Source organism: Sander lucioperca, chromosome 9 (assembly GCF_008315115.2).
Source record: "Sander lucioperca isolate FBNREF2018 chromosome 9, SLUC_FBN_1.2, whole genome shotgun sequence".
Taxonomy (NCBI): Eukaryota; Metazoa; Chordata; class Actinopteri; order Perciformes; family Percidae; genus Sander; species Sander lucioperca.
Genome location: NC_050181.1, coordinates 33,071,497 through 33,084,939, shown reverse-complemented (window position 1 = coordinate 33,084,939; position 13,443 = coordinate 33,071,497). Strand labels below are relative to the sequence as shown.

Genomic DNA, 13,443 nt, shown 5'->3' with positions numbered 1-13,443 from the left:
TCAAATATTTTACTTAAATTAATAATTCACCCTCAAAATTATCATTTGCATATCAACTGTGTTACCTTGAATTCTTGAAGAAACATTTGTTTTTTTCTCGCATATGCCTCCATGGTGAACTCCAAGGTATAAATAATGATAATAGTAATCACATTCAAGATAACATGGGGTGTTACCATAGACTGTTAATATTCTTTTTTACAGCCTATGAGTGTTACCATAGAATGTGTTACACATAGTGAGTATTGTATTACGCCTAGTCTTGCATTGCCACACCTATCTCCACAGGCTGCGGATTACGCTATACTTGAAAGATTTTGAACCTATGTTTAATACATGCCTTTCCACTAAATATCAGTTTGCAATAGCAGCTATTGTATGCACCGTCAAGGGTGTAACTTTGGTTTGAGAAATGGGAGGACACAAAACCGGGGGTCTGGGGGTCCTATGATATTCTATTTGAATCCCATTTCCTGCATTTTTACATAAGTGTAGGGACTACGGTGATACAAAATCCAGGAAATAATTAAGTTGATCATCATGATAAATTCTTCCAGAAAGAATTGTACTAAACTATGGTATAAGAAAAGATGTCTTACTTTCTTTATTGTTTCAAATAAGGGCAGAGCACGGAAACTTTTAAAGTAGGGGGGACACAAGCTGGATTTTGAAGTGTGGGGTACATGTCCCCCCTGTCCCAAGTGGAAATTACGCCCTAGTGTACCATTCATAAAATATCAGCCTACAATTATGGGTAAAGCTTACCTGGGTTTGCCATCTACAACCATCTATTATCCAATAATAAAGCATCACATAACAAGAGACACACTTATTAGAAAACCATATTTAATTCTCAATGGAATGGGGACAATGTTAAAACAGTGTGAACATGAATTACAGAAAACAAAGAGGTTATGCATATGCTGATCATTTCTCTAACCATCTCTTTCTTTGACCCATAATCAGCGTGTGTGTCATCTCCACTGTACACTGTCTTTTGAATTCTTGTTGGCTTTTGTCATGTTTTCTCATTGCATGTTGATAACATCCATGGGGCGTTTCATTAGTAGAGTCACCTCCAGTTCCTCCCTCTCACTGAAGAACTGAGCCTTTCCCCTGTCGCTGTGGATCGGATGTGGCAGATGAAGACCCAGTTTACTGAAAAGAGGGGAGAAGACAGGTTAAAGGGGTGGTTCAGAATTTTGGACGTAGGACCTAATTTCCAAGTTAGCCAGTGTGTTATTTATCAGTGGAGACCGTTTTCAACACTTTTCATGCAGTCCTTCCAGTTGCAGAGTTCGCTGGTGCTAGGCTAGTACAAGTCAACGGTATCTGCTAGCCTGCCACTAAAAACAGTCTTACCCACTCCACAGTACACCCGAGGCAAATAAATTATAACGCCAGACTATTGATGTAAATGTCTGTGTTGATAGAATAATGTTAGAAATAAAACTACCCTTGCATTGCATTGCAATAGTTATACTTTATTCCCTGTAGCTGGTAGCATAGGCTACAGCAGCGGCGGAGTGATATTACCCAGGCTACTGAGAAAGCCAGTTTCCATGACAATCACACAAGTTTATTTACCTGCCGCTGTCTAGGTATTGCGGTTTTCAATCTAGACCTGGTCTAATGTGGTCTACATATGCAAAAAACAGTAAAATCTCTCTTTATTGCATTTTCACAAATAGAATACAGCTTTCACAAATCTCAAACTGGGTTTTTAAGACTCCTTAGCCTGTCTGGGATAATGTAGTCCTGATTTGACAAGTCTAGGTATTGCGGTTTTGGATCTAGACCTGGTCTAATGTGGTCTATATGTGAAAAAAAACAGTAAAATCTCCCTTTATTGCATTTTCACAAATATAATAAAGCTTTCACAAATCTGAAACTGTGTTTTTAAGACTCCTTAGACTCTCTGGGATAATTTAGTCCTGATTTGACAAGTCTAGGTATTGCGGTTTTGGATCTAGACCTGGTCTAATGTGGTCTATATGTGAAAAAAAACAGTAAAATCTCCCTTTATTGCATTTTCACAAATAGAATAAAGCTTTCACAAATCTCAAACTGGGTTTTTAAGACTCCTTAGCCTGTCTGGGATATTGTAGTCCTGATTTGACAAGTCTAGGTATTGCGGTTTTGGATCTAGACCTGGTCTAATGTGGTCTATATGTGAAAAAAAACAGTAAAATCTCCCTTTATTGCATTTTCACAAATAGAATAAAGCTTTCACAAATCTGAAACTGTGTTTTTAAGACTCCTTAGACTCTCTGGGATAATGTAGTCCTGATTTGACAAGTCTAGGTATTGCGGTTTTGGATCTAGACCTGGTCTAATGTGGTCTATATGTGAAAAAAAACAGTAAAATCTCCCTTTTCACAAATAGAATAAAGCTTTCACAAATCTGAAACTGTGTTTTTAAGACTCCTTAGACTCTCTGGGATAATGTAGTCCTGATTTGACAAGTCTAAGTATTGTGGTTTTGGATCTGGACCTGGTCTAATGTAGTCTACATATGCAAAAAACAGTAAAATCTCCCTTTATTGCATTTTCACAAATAGAATAAAGTTTTCACAAATCTGAAATTGTGTTTTTAAGACTCCTTAGACTCTCTGGGATAATTTGGTCTTGATTTGATAAGTCTAAGTATTGTGGTTTTGGATCTGGACCTGGTCCAATGTGGTCTATGTGTGAAAAAAACAGTAAAATCTCCCTTTATTGCATTTTCACAAATAGAATAAAGCTTTCACAAATCTGAAACTGTGTTTTAAAGACTCCTTAGACTCTCTGGGATAATGTAGTCCAGATTTGACAAGTCTAAGTATTGTGGTTTTGGATCTGGACCTGGTCTAATGTAGTCTACATATGCAAAAAACAGTAAAATCTCCCTTTATTGCATTTTCACAAATAGAATAAAGTTTTCACAAATCTGAAATTGTGTTTTTAAGACTCCTTAGACTCTCTGGGATAATTTGGTCCTGATTTGATAAGTCTAAGTATTGTGGTTTTGGATCTGGACCCGGTCCAATGTGGTCTATGTGTGAAAAAAACAGTAAAATCTCCCTTTATTGCATTTTCACAAATAGAATAAAGCTTTCACAAATCTGAAAATGTGTTCTTAACACTCCTTAGACTCTCTGGGATAATGTAGTCCAGATTTGACCAGTCTAGGTATTGTGGTTTTGAATCTAGACCTGGTCTAATGTGGTCTACATATGCAAATAACAGTAAAATATCCCTTTATTGTGTTCTCATAAAGACAATAAAGCTTTCACAAATCTAAAAGTGTGTTTTAGACATAATTAATAATTTACCTTAATGACTAACACTCATTCAATACAGTAAGAGGTTCAAAAAACGGAGGATCAGTCACTTAGCAATGTAAATCGGACAGTTTTAAGCTCCCCTTAAATTTCCCCTTAACTGCCGAATCGGAAGCTGCGAATCGGATGCCAACTTCAGCGTGGCATTGGCATTGGTGCATCTGGAAAGACAGATGGAACCGCATTCGTTGTCAGTGACTTGTGGTCCTTTAGACTGCTGAGTTTTTCAAAGTCGTTTGGTCTAAAATTATCACTACACATTTTCCACTTCAGTAGAGTCTCCGCCTTGATGTCCAAGCCAGCAGCAAGAAGCCACAGTTGGTTCCTTTCTGGATCTCCCAATGGAAATTTGTGGAAACTTTGTGGTGCCCATCTGTTTGGTTTAGTTTTACAATTTCTAAATGCACACTGAATCACCATGTTGCCTAGTCTTTAGTTTCCAATCCAATGCTTCAATACCACTGTACTAGGCTACTACTAGGTGTCCCAACTGTAGTGGCTTCTGTTTACTTTTTTCTGCAACTGGAAGGACTGGATGAAAAGTGTTGAAAATGGTCTCCACTGATAAATAACACACTGGCTAACTTGGAAATAAGGTCCTATGTCCAAAATTCTGAACCACCCCTTTAAAGAGTCGTGGGGAGCACCGGGGAGGGAGTGTGTATCTTAGAGAGGAGGATGTTAAGAGCAGTGTAAAACAGCAATCAAAGCTCAGATCATGATGTGAATGTCTGAATAAAAGGAAATGTCTGGAAACAGGAACTTTTGGTCTGAACTGCTGCTGCGCCGTCTTGAGAGGATTAAAAATGAAAGAGAACATTTTCAAAGCATCCCTTACTATTTTAGCGTCCGTAGATCAAGGAACTTTTCCTTTACATCCAGGACCACATCTGTTGCTTTAGTGTCTGGTAGTTTGATTTTCACCTAGGAGTGGGAAATAGTCAGAATCTTTAATAGTGTACACGATGCACAGTTTAATCTTGCACTTTTATTGAAAGAGGACACCAATTTTCCACTTGTGTTATGTTGTCCAAGTTATGTCATTTTCTGACAATTGTTAATTATTATTATTAATAATTTTTACTGCCTTTTCACTTCTAATGCAGGATCTGAGAAACTAAGACTGTAAAAGTACTATAATTTATTTTATGGATTCTGTTTTCATATAGTATAAAAAAAATAGTATTCTTTATTTAACTCTGATCTGATTTTCAACAGTTACACTTACTCTGCCTTATCTGTGTTGCTTAACATTTGGATTTTTTGCCCCTTAACATTTTTTATACTGTCCATAAATTAATTCTCCAAACCATCCCACAATTGGCAGTGAGAGAATCCCGTTATCTTGCTTGATTGTTTCTCGCTTGCTGTCCTTAAACACATCCTTGCACATTGTATTACATTGGATGAAGTATAGAAATCCTGTGGCGGTCGATAAATTACCAGCATTGCTTCACAGCACATAGAGGATGGGTCCTTTCTGTTCAAGCCCAAGAACAGATCCTCAGTCCCCACACTCTGCTTCAGGATTATTTCATACCTGAACACAAAGGTTATACAAACACTTTCAAATCATTTTAAATCACATTAAACAGAATCAATAGGGAACAACAATGAACAGAAAGAAGCAGGCAGAAGTGAGTGTGAGCTGAGGTCGATGGAGTGGAAAATGTGGCATGTAGGTAATTGTGATAAATACTTTTCTACAAGCACTCTTACCCTCCCTTGTACTTCTATAATTAGTTTATAGCACAAGGGTAACCAAGGCAAGTATTTTGTAATAACTTAATAAAGTTTTATAATTAGAAAGTTGTGAGTTAAAGCCTTACATGGGACATTTTGGCTTTAAGGCTGAAAAAAAAACCTCAAGAAGATAGGATGAGGAAATGTGCAATCTCAGTGAGGGAGTGTGTGAAAAGAAAATATTAAGTAGGAGATGTCTGCTTTCAGTGAACCCTTTGATGTGTTTTTTTCCCCCGGCCTTGTGGTCTTACTCAGGCTGTGGCCGCGGGTCAGCAAGATCATCATACTGGGAGCCCTCAGCCACCTCTTCCTCTCTCCAGATATCTTTGCTGTTTTTCTTTACATGGCCAGCTGACACTAAAGTAACAGCAAAAAACACACATGCAAATTATGTTTGTACATTTCATCAAGCCACCTGAGTTACTATAATGAGTGAGAAGTATTTTTTTTAGGAGTTAACCTATGTGCAAAAACACAAAGCATTACCTTCTTTATCTTTTTTGGGTGGGGGGCCAATGTGTCCAGGGCCCATCTGTGCACAAGCTCTCACATTCTGGTAAAATGAACTTATGTTATTGTAGGCCAACAGAAAGTTTAAGCTGTAGTTCAAATAAAACCTAATGGCAAACATCTATTCGGTCTGCAGTCACTAGCTAGTTACAAGACAAAAAAAACTATTAACTAGATAGATTTTGTGCATCTTCCTTTAAATAGTCTTATTTATTTGAGACGTGTAGTATTAACATTTACAATAGCGTTGAGGCCGAGAGGAATTAAATTAATAATCACAGTAAATTAGAGTGAACAATATCTTACTTTACAGTCTTCATCATCGTCATCATCCTGCTGAGTCGCTAACAAGGCAGACAGATCCTTCAGGTTCTGAACGGACGATACTCCAAGACACTCCATTCAGAATAGCAGTACTTTTACCGTACTTTATTCCCCCCAAAAAGCAGTACTACTCCCTCGCATCGACAACACTTAAAAATTGCAAAAAACTATCCAATAAAAATTAGTGTTAGCCTGAATATGTAACGCTGGCTATTGCTAACAGACCGTTTGGACTGTTGCTGTTGACACGTTGTTTCCATGGAGACGACCAGGCTTCCGGGCTGCCATGGGAACCATGGACTAAAAAGATAACAACATGACATAAATTATACCTATCCAAAGACTAGCTTGCCATTGATATTTGTGCTTTAAGGCGTTTTAAAAGCGTTTGTCATAAGTCAACTAAAGGCGGCGTGGTTATGGCTTCGAGTACTAGCTAAGTAAGACGTATGTCCCTCCTCAGACACCGTAGTCAATGCATGGTCCTCAGGGATCATGTTGAAGGTGACAGGTAGTGCAATGCCAGGAGCTGTGAGTTTGTTGCCGATCACCGTCTTTGCTGCTGCCGTTGACGGGGAGACAGAGCCACCCGGCCCTTTACTCCGGGATGAGCTGTCTTTGTACACCGCTCCTCCGCAGAAGTCTCAGTATGTGGAGCCCGAAGCGGGTCAGCTGGAGCAAAGTGTCGCCACCATCAGGAAGTCAACAGAGCCATACACGGAGTGGTGTCAGGGCACCTATAACAAAATTAAACCCAGAGTTCAAAGTGTTGTCAAGTGTGGGAATGACACCTACGCCTACTTGAAGAATCCCCCGAAGGACTTCTATCCCCGGGCAGGAGTTATTGGCTTCACCGGTGTCCTGGGACTGTTTCTTGCCAGAGGATCCCGGCTTAAAAAGTTCTTCTACCCGGTGGGCCTGATGACCGTGAGCGCCTCCCTCTACTACCCGGAACAGGCTGCGGCCATCGCAAAGTCGAGCGGAGACTCCGTGTACGAGCGCGCGGTGCAGAGCTACGCAGCCCTGGAGAAGATGGTGATGCATCGGAGCAAAGCTGAAAAAGGCAACGACTCGGAAACTAAACCCTGAGGATCCCAGTGTGATTCCGCAACTCAGCAATTAGAAATCAGCCTTTTCCTGATACTGTAGATTGACATGCGCTACCTAGACAGTACTAATCTGTGTGACTTCCTCATGCTTACTTTTTGCACTAAGCGTCAAATGTAACTCAGGCCCGGGCATGGCCTGTCACAGGGGGTTTGCAAGTTGAATGATTTACCTCCGCTTCTGATTTGAATGTATATTTATATAGACAATTAAAAGTCAACTGTCTTCCATTAAAGTCTTCAGACGTGTTGGTTTTAGACTCGTGTTACTACCTACTACTTATGAAATTATTTAATCAAAAGTACAATAATCTCCAACTATTTTCATAATCAGTTAATTAGCATATTTCCAAGCCAAAGTGTCACAAGTTTGACTTCCTGGTCTTATTTCATTATACATTGAATATATTTGGGTTTTGGACTGTTGGTCAGACAAAAACGATTTATCACCTTGGGCTTTGGGAAATGGTTATGAACACTTTACTTTTTCTGTTTCATAGAGCAAATGATTAACCTATTGAGAAAATAATTGGCTAGTTAATCAATAATGAATACAAACAGTAGCAGGCAGCCCTAGAATGTCAATCATCGAAAAAGCTGCCCCGAAGGAGTTAAAAGCTGTAAATGTCAGCGGTGTAATATGTGGCTTGTGAACATTTATTCAAAAGGACAGATTACATTAGCAATATAACCCTTCATGTAATGTTCATAAGCCATTTATCAGAAACTACATTGCATTATTTGTGATTACAATATTACCGAAAGACAATGCCTGGAACCCAATTGGTTAAAACTTTATGACTGTTTAACATCTTTATTCATCTCAGCCAAAATAAAGAAAAGAAAAAAAAAGTATACAAAATTAAATATGAATCACTTCAATGAAATCCCCTCAGAGCAGCACCAGCTTCTCATTTAGAGCAATCTGTGCTTGGGTGAGGTTAGACAGGTAGGTCACCATCAGCAGATCCTGCAGCAAACAAAACAGAGCATTTACATTTTGTTATTACAATCGTATTCATAGTGACGTTAAATGGGTTCATCAGTAAAACATGCTCATGCTTCTTCGACAGCGTTACAAGCAAACGAAAGTCAAGGCCTACGAGGTCAGAAAGACAGAGCCCTGACTACAGATGTAACAACTACCCCTGTTTGTCAGATGGTTGTGTATGCTGGACTGGTGCTAAGTAAAGACGTTATGAGACAAGAGGAGCCAGGAGAGCACTAATAATAGGAAGCACAGTCTGATTAAATGCTTCCTGTAATCAACGGGAGTGTGCGATGTGCCTGAGTGCAGGAAATAAATTAAGAATGGAAGGCCAAAGCAGAGGGATCCAATGGGGGAAAACAACTATCAGCAGCGATTAGAAAAATGTAAGGGTCTTTCCTCAAAAAAATTGATGTTTTTCAATAACAAAAATATGCAATTATATAATAACGATATGTGTCTAAAACGTTTTTTTCACTGTATTTGGCACTTTTTCCCACTGTTTTGGGCGCTTTTTTGCCGCATTTCACATTAATTCGGCTTAGGTGCTGCCAAAAACAGCTCGGGTGCTGCTCCTAAGACTTATAATGGTGGGGACAACCCTGCACTTACGTTAATGTTGGAATTGAGCATGTTCTCAAAGTCCTCGGCTGAGATGGTGGGAACCTTGTTGACCAGGTCCATCAGGAAGCGACCCACGCTGTTATCTGCCGCCACTTTGCCAGACTGAGACAGACAGAACAGCATTAGCATTACAGCCACCGTAAACTTGATCACATGACAATTGATTTCTAGAGACACAACGGATTGATACAAAGTAGAGTAGCTGGAATATGAGCAGGAAAACAAATGGCGGAAGGTATTGCTTAATCATTTCGTACACACGAAAACAATGGACTAATCATGTCGGATTAGGAGTCACACCAGCATTCCAATTGCTCCAATACTCACCAGCACATCATCAATGTATGCGAGCATGGTGGTCAGCATGTCCTGTACCCTGGCTGCAGAGCCAGCCACTTGGGACAGATCTGAGGTCAGCCCCTTGGTGCGACTCGGAAGTAAACGTGTCCTCTGCAGAAGGTCCACTGGAACAAACACATGGGATTGTTAGAGTACAGTACAACAATTAAGAGCCAAGTACTACTACTACTTATAAGAAAAATGATATTGGCCAGAAAAATCAATTATAAGCTGTGGAGCTGCAACGATTTATAGATGAATCGATTAGTCAGTCCATAGACAAATAATCAGCAACAATTTTGATGATCAATTAATCGTTAAAAGTAATTTTTCATGCAAAAAATGCTGTTTTCAGCCTCTCAAATATAAAGACTTTCTGCTCCTTTCTGTTCTATATCATATTAAACTTATATCCTTGAGTTTTGGACTGACAAAACATCACCTAGGACTTTGAGAAACTAGGACGGACATTTTTCACTATTTGTCAGATAGTGAAATGATTAATTGAGAAAATTGGCAGATTAATCAATAACGAAAACCATTGTTAGTTGCAGCCCTAATTGGCAGTATCTAAATTCTTTTAGACACTGCAATTAAAATATTTCTCACCCTTGACAAATTGGAAAAAACACAAATTTCACAATCACAGACATTTAGGCAGGAAGCATTTGTTTCCATCATCTTAATTTATTGTTTGGATTCTTACCGCCTATCCTCTCCGTGTCAAAGTAGACATACTTGACAGTCAGTGGGGTGAACATCACACCGACGGTCTTTCCTGGCACACCCATCTGCGCACTGTGTAGGAGATAAACAAGCACATTAAAACACACTAGGGCTGTCAAAATTGCTCAAAAATGACGTTTGAATATTCCCTCTAAAAAAACACATAATATTCAAACTATTCGAACATCTGGTTGCGCATGCGCATTTTGTCAATGACGCGCATTACTTCAATAACAGGACAAATTAATACAAAGAGACATAACTACTTGTATAGGTAGTCTATTTAAGTTTAAACATATTTGACAACGTATTACCTACACAAAAACAAGTAAATCAAATGATGGCCAAGACCGCAGACCTCACGCTCGCTCGCTCACTTTCTCGTCCTCACGCTCTCTGCGCAATGTGCGGGCGGCTGCTGGTGTGCATAACGGTTTAAAATGAACAACAATAAACACATTTTGAGTGCAGATCAAGAGTTTTGTGCAAGCAATTTAAGGTTGCGACTATTGTCCCAAATATAGCAGGCTTCATTCTGTGATTGAAACAAATATTAACATTAATTGAAGTTTCACAGTAGCCGATATAGAACCGACATTGAACGCTCCGAGCGAGCTGTGCTGTGGTAAACATGGAGCTTTTCCTTGACATGAAACGGTAAATAATCAAACCAGTGGAAGCAGTGCATTTAACCTTTATTCATGCATATCTCTTGCAATAAACTTTATCGCGCGGCTCAACTATTTTACCTCCTACCGACCAAAATCCAAAGTACTTCCAGACATGGCTTTTTAGATTTTGGGGGGTTAAAATCGCTTTCTCTGATGCGGTCGAGTTGGGCTCTGCACTTCCTGCCATCTTCCAATCAAGACAAGTCAACTTTCAGCGACGCTGTGCCAGACAGTACGACTCCTGTGACCTGTCCCTGAACCATCAGGCGCGCTAGTGCGCCCACTCGCAAAGCAGGCAGCCAGACAGCCTCTGCTACCGCAAGCGTTTTTTCCCACATTTTTGTTTTAATTCGAATATTAATTTTCACCTTCGAAATTTGTTTTTTAAAAACTATTTGAATATATATTCGAATTTAGAATATTCGTTGACAGCCCTAAAACACACTCAACTAAAAAATGTATATTACTCAACTGGAAGTCTCCACTGTCCCCATGTTTCAGTAGGTGGCTCAATTAAATGTTTTCTATGGCTAAGATGGATTAGATCCGTTTTAACAAAAGGAATTAACAAAAACACTTTTTGAAGTTGTGGAAACCATTTTTAATATTACTTGATGAGACCTAAATGTCTGATTTGTGTGTGTTGCGGCTATGCTACGCCCTTAATCTGAGCATGCTTTGATCTTGCACTCTGATACTCTGGCAGCCCTCCGCCTATGTGTGTGTAGTTTTTTGTTTTTTTCGTCGTCCGTTTTTGCTTTTTTTTTTTTTTTTTTAAATTGCTGTCTTGTCTAGTTTACTGTTATGAGAAAAATTTTAAAAATTAAGTTTAAAAAATAAAAAAATAACATCATCAATCAGTAGTTGACCACACAAAAATAGAGTATCTATGACAGGAAGATCAGCCAACCTGACGTAGGCACGGATGCTCATCTTGCCACTCTGCAGCGCGGTATCCATTGTCAGGTGAATGGGGTTGGTGGCCTCACGGCTGTAGTACTCGTGAATGAGCACAGAGTGTTCTGTGATGTCAAAGCCTGTGGCATACCTGTGAGGACAGATGTCACTGTGGTGAGAACAAGTTTTTTTTCTTCCCCCTATTCTATATTTGAAATTCCAAATTGAATTAACTGACGCACCATCCGATGATGACCTCAGTGGGCGACACCCTCTTATGGAGCTCGTACATGTTCTTAGCGAACTCCATGTCCACAGCAACCTGTTGGCAAAGAGGATTTAATTTGACCCACGTCCTCTTCTCTACAAAACCTCTTCTCTCTTTAACAATGCAATATGAGGCAGCCATTTAGGTGTGAAAATCTTTGTAACAAGTAGAGCTGAAACTGAAATTTTACTGTACAATTAATTGTCTCAGAAATAATTGCAATTAACAATATAATTGTCTCTTTCAGTCAAAAAAAACAACCTGTTTATGTATTACTTTTGCAAACAAATTATAGTTCTGAATGAATCCTAGAATACATATTTTGTTTATATCACCACTGTTATGTGACCAAGATAATGTATCACAAATACACAGCCTATGAAGTAAACCACGCCTCGCCATCATAAAAACATTATTTTTTTTTCTTAATTGAACCTAAAAATGACAATTACCATACCATGGTCCAGATTTCTGGTTTAGTATCTTTCGAATTTGTATTTCTGTTTATTTATCTATCTATTGTGTCCATATAACGTTAGTATTTGTTTTGTGTGTTTGTGACTGATGTATCTAGGCTTCTGTAGTAACGGTACTACAATTTTCCATTGTGATTGACAAAATATTCTGTCTGAAGATGTCCTAAAACACAACCCAAAATCCGTTTACCAACATACCTCATCTTCAGACTCATTATGGGGGACAGAGAAGCAGTTGGTCACTTCAATGGAGTGCTTGTCAACAGTACCTGAGAGGGACAAACGTTACAAATGAGGAATTATCTTTGCTAACATTAGCCGCCTTCGCATTTTTAACTAGCAAACAAGAGGGTACGAGAAGAGGCTAAAACCATGACGAACCATCAGCAACGGCTAATGCGAATAACAACTTCCAATCCCGCTTGCTAGACGTCACATTAGTACAGACATGAATCAGAAAAAGGTCAGATGACTTGGCAGACAGCAAAAGTTCCATCTGCATGATCATTTGAGCGAACAGCCAGCTGTTGCATAGGTGCTGCTAGTTAGCTGTTAACGCTAGCCAGATGTAGCTTGGTTAGCTAGCTACTACTGCACTGAACCAAGCCAACATGCGTTAGCAGGGAAGCTAACATGAATCCAGTTAGCCGTCACCTGTGTTATCAGAAAGGCTATCCGCCCTACAAACATGTCAAGTTTCTGCTTACCCAACAGAGTCCCGATAACACGACTCGCGCCCTCATTTCTCCGCTCGTAAGAGTCGCAGATAGAAGCGAGAACGACGGGGTGAATTTTCACCACTGGCCCGTACACCGACATCTTGGAAAAGGAGGAGGACTGATGATAACACCGGCTTCAGTGAACACATATACCACCACCTAGTGGCCGGCGGCCGAACAGCGGTTAGTATGAATAAGACGCTAATTATAATCAAGTCATTGATACCATTGATGATACAATGTAGCGTGTGACTGTATCTGATATCAGCAGAAATGGTTTCATTAGTGAAATTAGTCTATATAAATTATTTTCATTGGTTTTTAAGAAACGTGGAATACAAATATATTTAAGAGCCAAATTAAAACACAAATAGTAGGCCTGTAGGCATGGCCTATAGCCTATAGACCGTATCAATGGAATTCCATTGTTTGGCAACAGCCTGTCCCCTTGTTAACTTCCTGTCAGTTGATATCATTCGCATACACTACAACAGGAAATCAACCTGGGACCATTTAGAATGTTTACGTTTACAAATGTGAAATGCTACTTGCATTAAAACCATAAACCCTTATTTAAAAATAAAAAAATCTATATCTATAGGCCTACCATCAGTCATTTTGACCAAACATTAAATAGCCTACGAGATATGTGTAGGCTAATGACATAAAAAAGGCCTTTCCATTTCCTCATCTCTGCAGTGCATAGGGGTCTGACAGTCAGCGGAGGGA

At 39.3% G+C, this 13,443-nt stretch overlaps 3 protein-coding genes across 4 annotated transcripts; 1 reads left to right on the top strand and 2 right to left on the bottom strand.

The window, feature by feature from the left end:
• Positions 1-829: 829 nt before the first annotated feature.
• dnaaf6 (dynein axonemal assembly factor 6) lies at positions 830-6,137 on the bottom strand. 2 transcript variants are annotated; one of them, XM_031286150.2, is made up of 6 exons: positions 5,883-6,137; positions 5,553-5,619; positions 5,318-5,423; positions 4,767-4,863; positions 4,162-4,247; positions 830-1,158 (listed from the first exon to the last, which is right to left on the bottom strand). In XM_031286150.2, the coding sequence occupies exons 1-6, from the start codon at positions 5,976-5,978 to the stop codon at positions 1,029-1,031; spliced, it is 582 nt and encodes a 193-aa protein (XP_031142010.1). In that variant the 5' UTR covers positions 5,979-6,137; the 3' UTR covers positions 830-1,028. The 2 variants fall into 2 exon arrangements, with proteins under 2 accessions (XP_031142010.1, XP_035860913.1); XM_036005020.1 differs by having other exon boundaries at positions 5,553-5,632; positions 5,883-6,111.
• A 205-nt stretch (positions 6,138-6,342) lies between these two features.
• LOC116040633 (MICOS complex subunit MIC26-like) lies at positions 6,343-7,266 on the top strand. Its single transcript, XM_031286138.2, has one exon. It carries the CDS (start codon positions 6,396-6,398, stop codon positions 6,987-6,989), a length of 594 nt encoding a protein of 197 aa, XP_031141998.1. The 5' UTR covers positions 6,343-6,395; the 3' UTR covers positions 6,990-7,266.
• Positions 7,267-7,785: 519 nt separating this feature from the next.
• Positions 7,786-12,966, bottom strand: eif3f (eukaryotic translation initiation factor 3, subunit F). Its single transcript, XM_031286124.2, has 8 exons — positions 12,703-12,966; positions 12,194-12,264; positions 11,494-11,573; positions 11,265-11,402; positions 9,664-9,755; positions 8,946-9,082; positions 8,607-8,720; positions 7,786-7,976 (listed from the first exon to the last, which is right to left on the bottom strand). The coding sequence occupies exons 1-8, from the start codon at positions 12,812-12,814 to the stop codon at positions 7,899-7,901; spliced, it is 822 nt and encodes a 273-aa protein (XP_031141984.1). The 5' UTR covers positions 12,815-12,966; the 3' UTR covers positions 7,786-7,898.
• Positions 12,967-13,443: the final 477 nt, after the last annotated feature.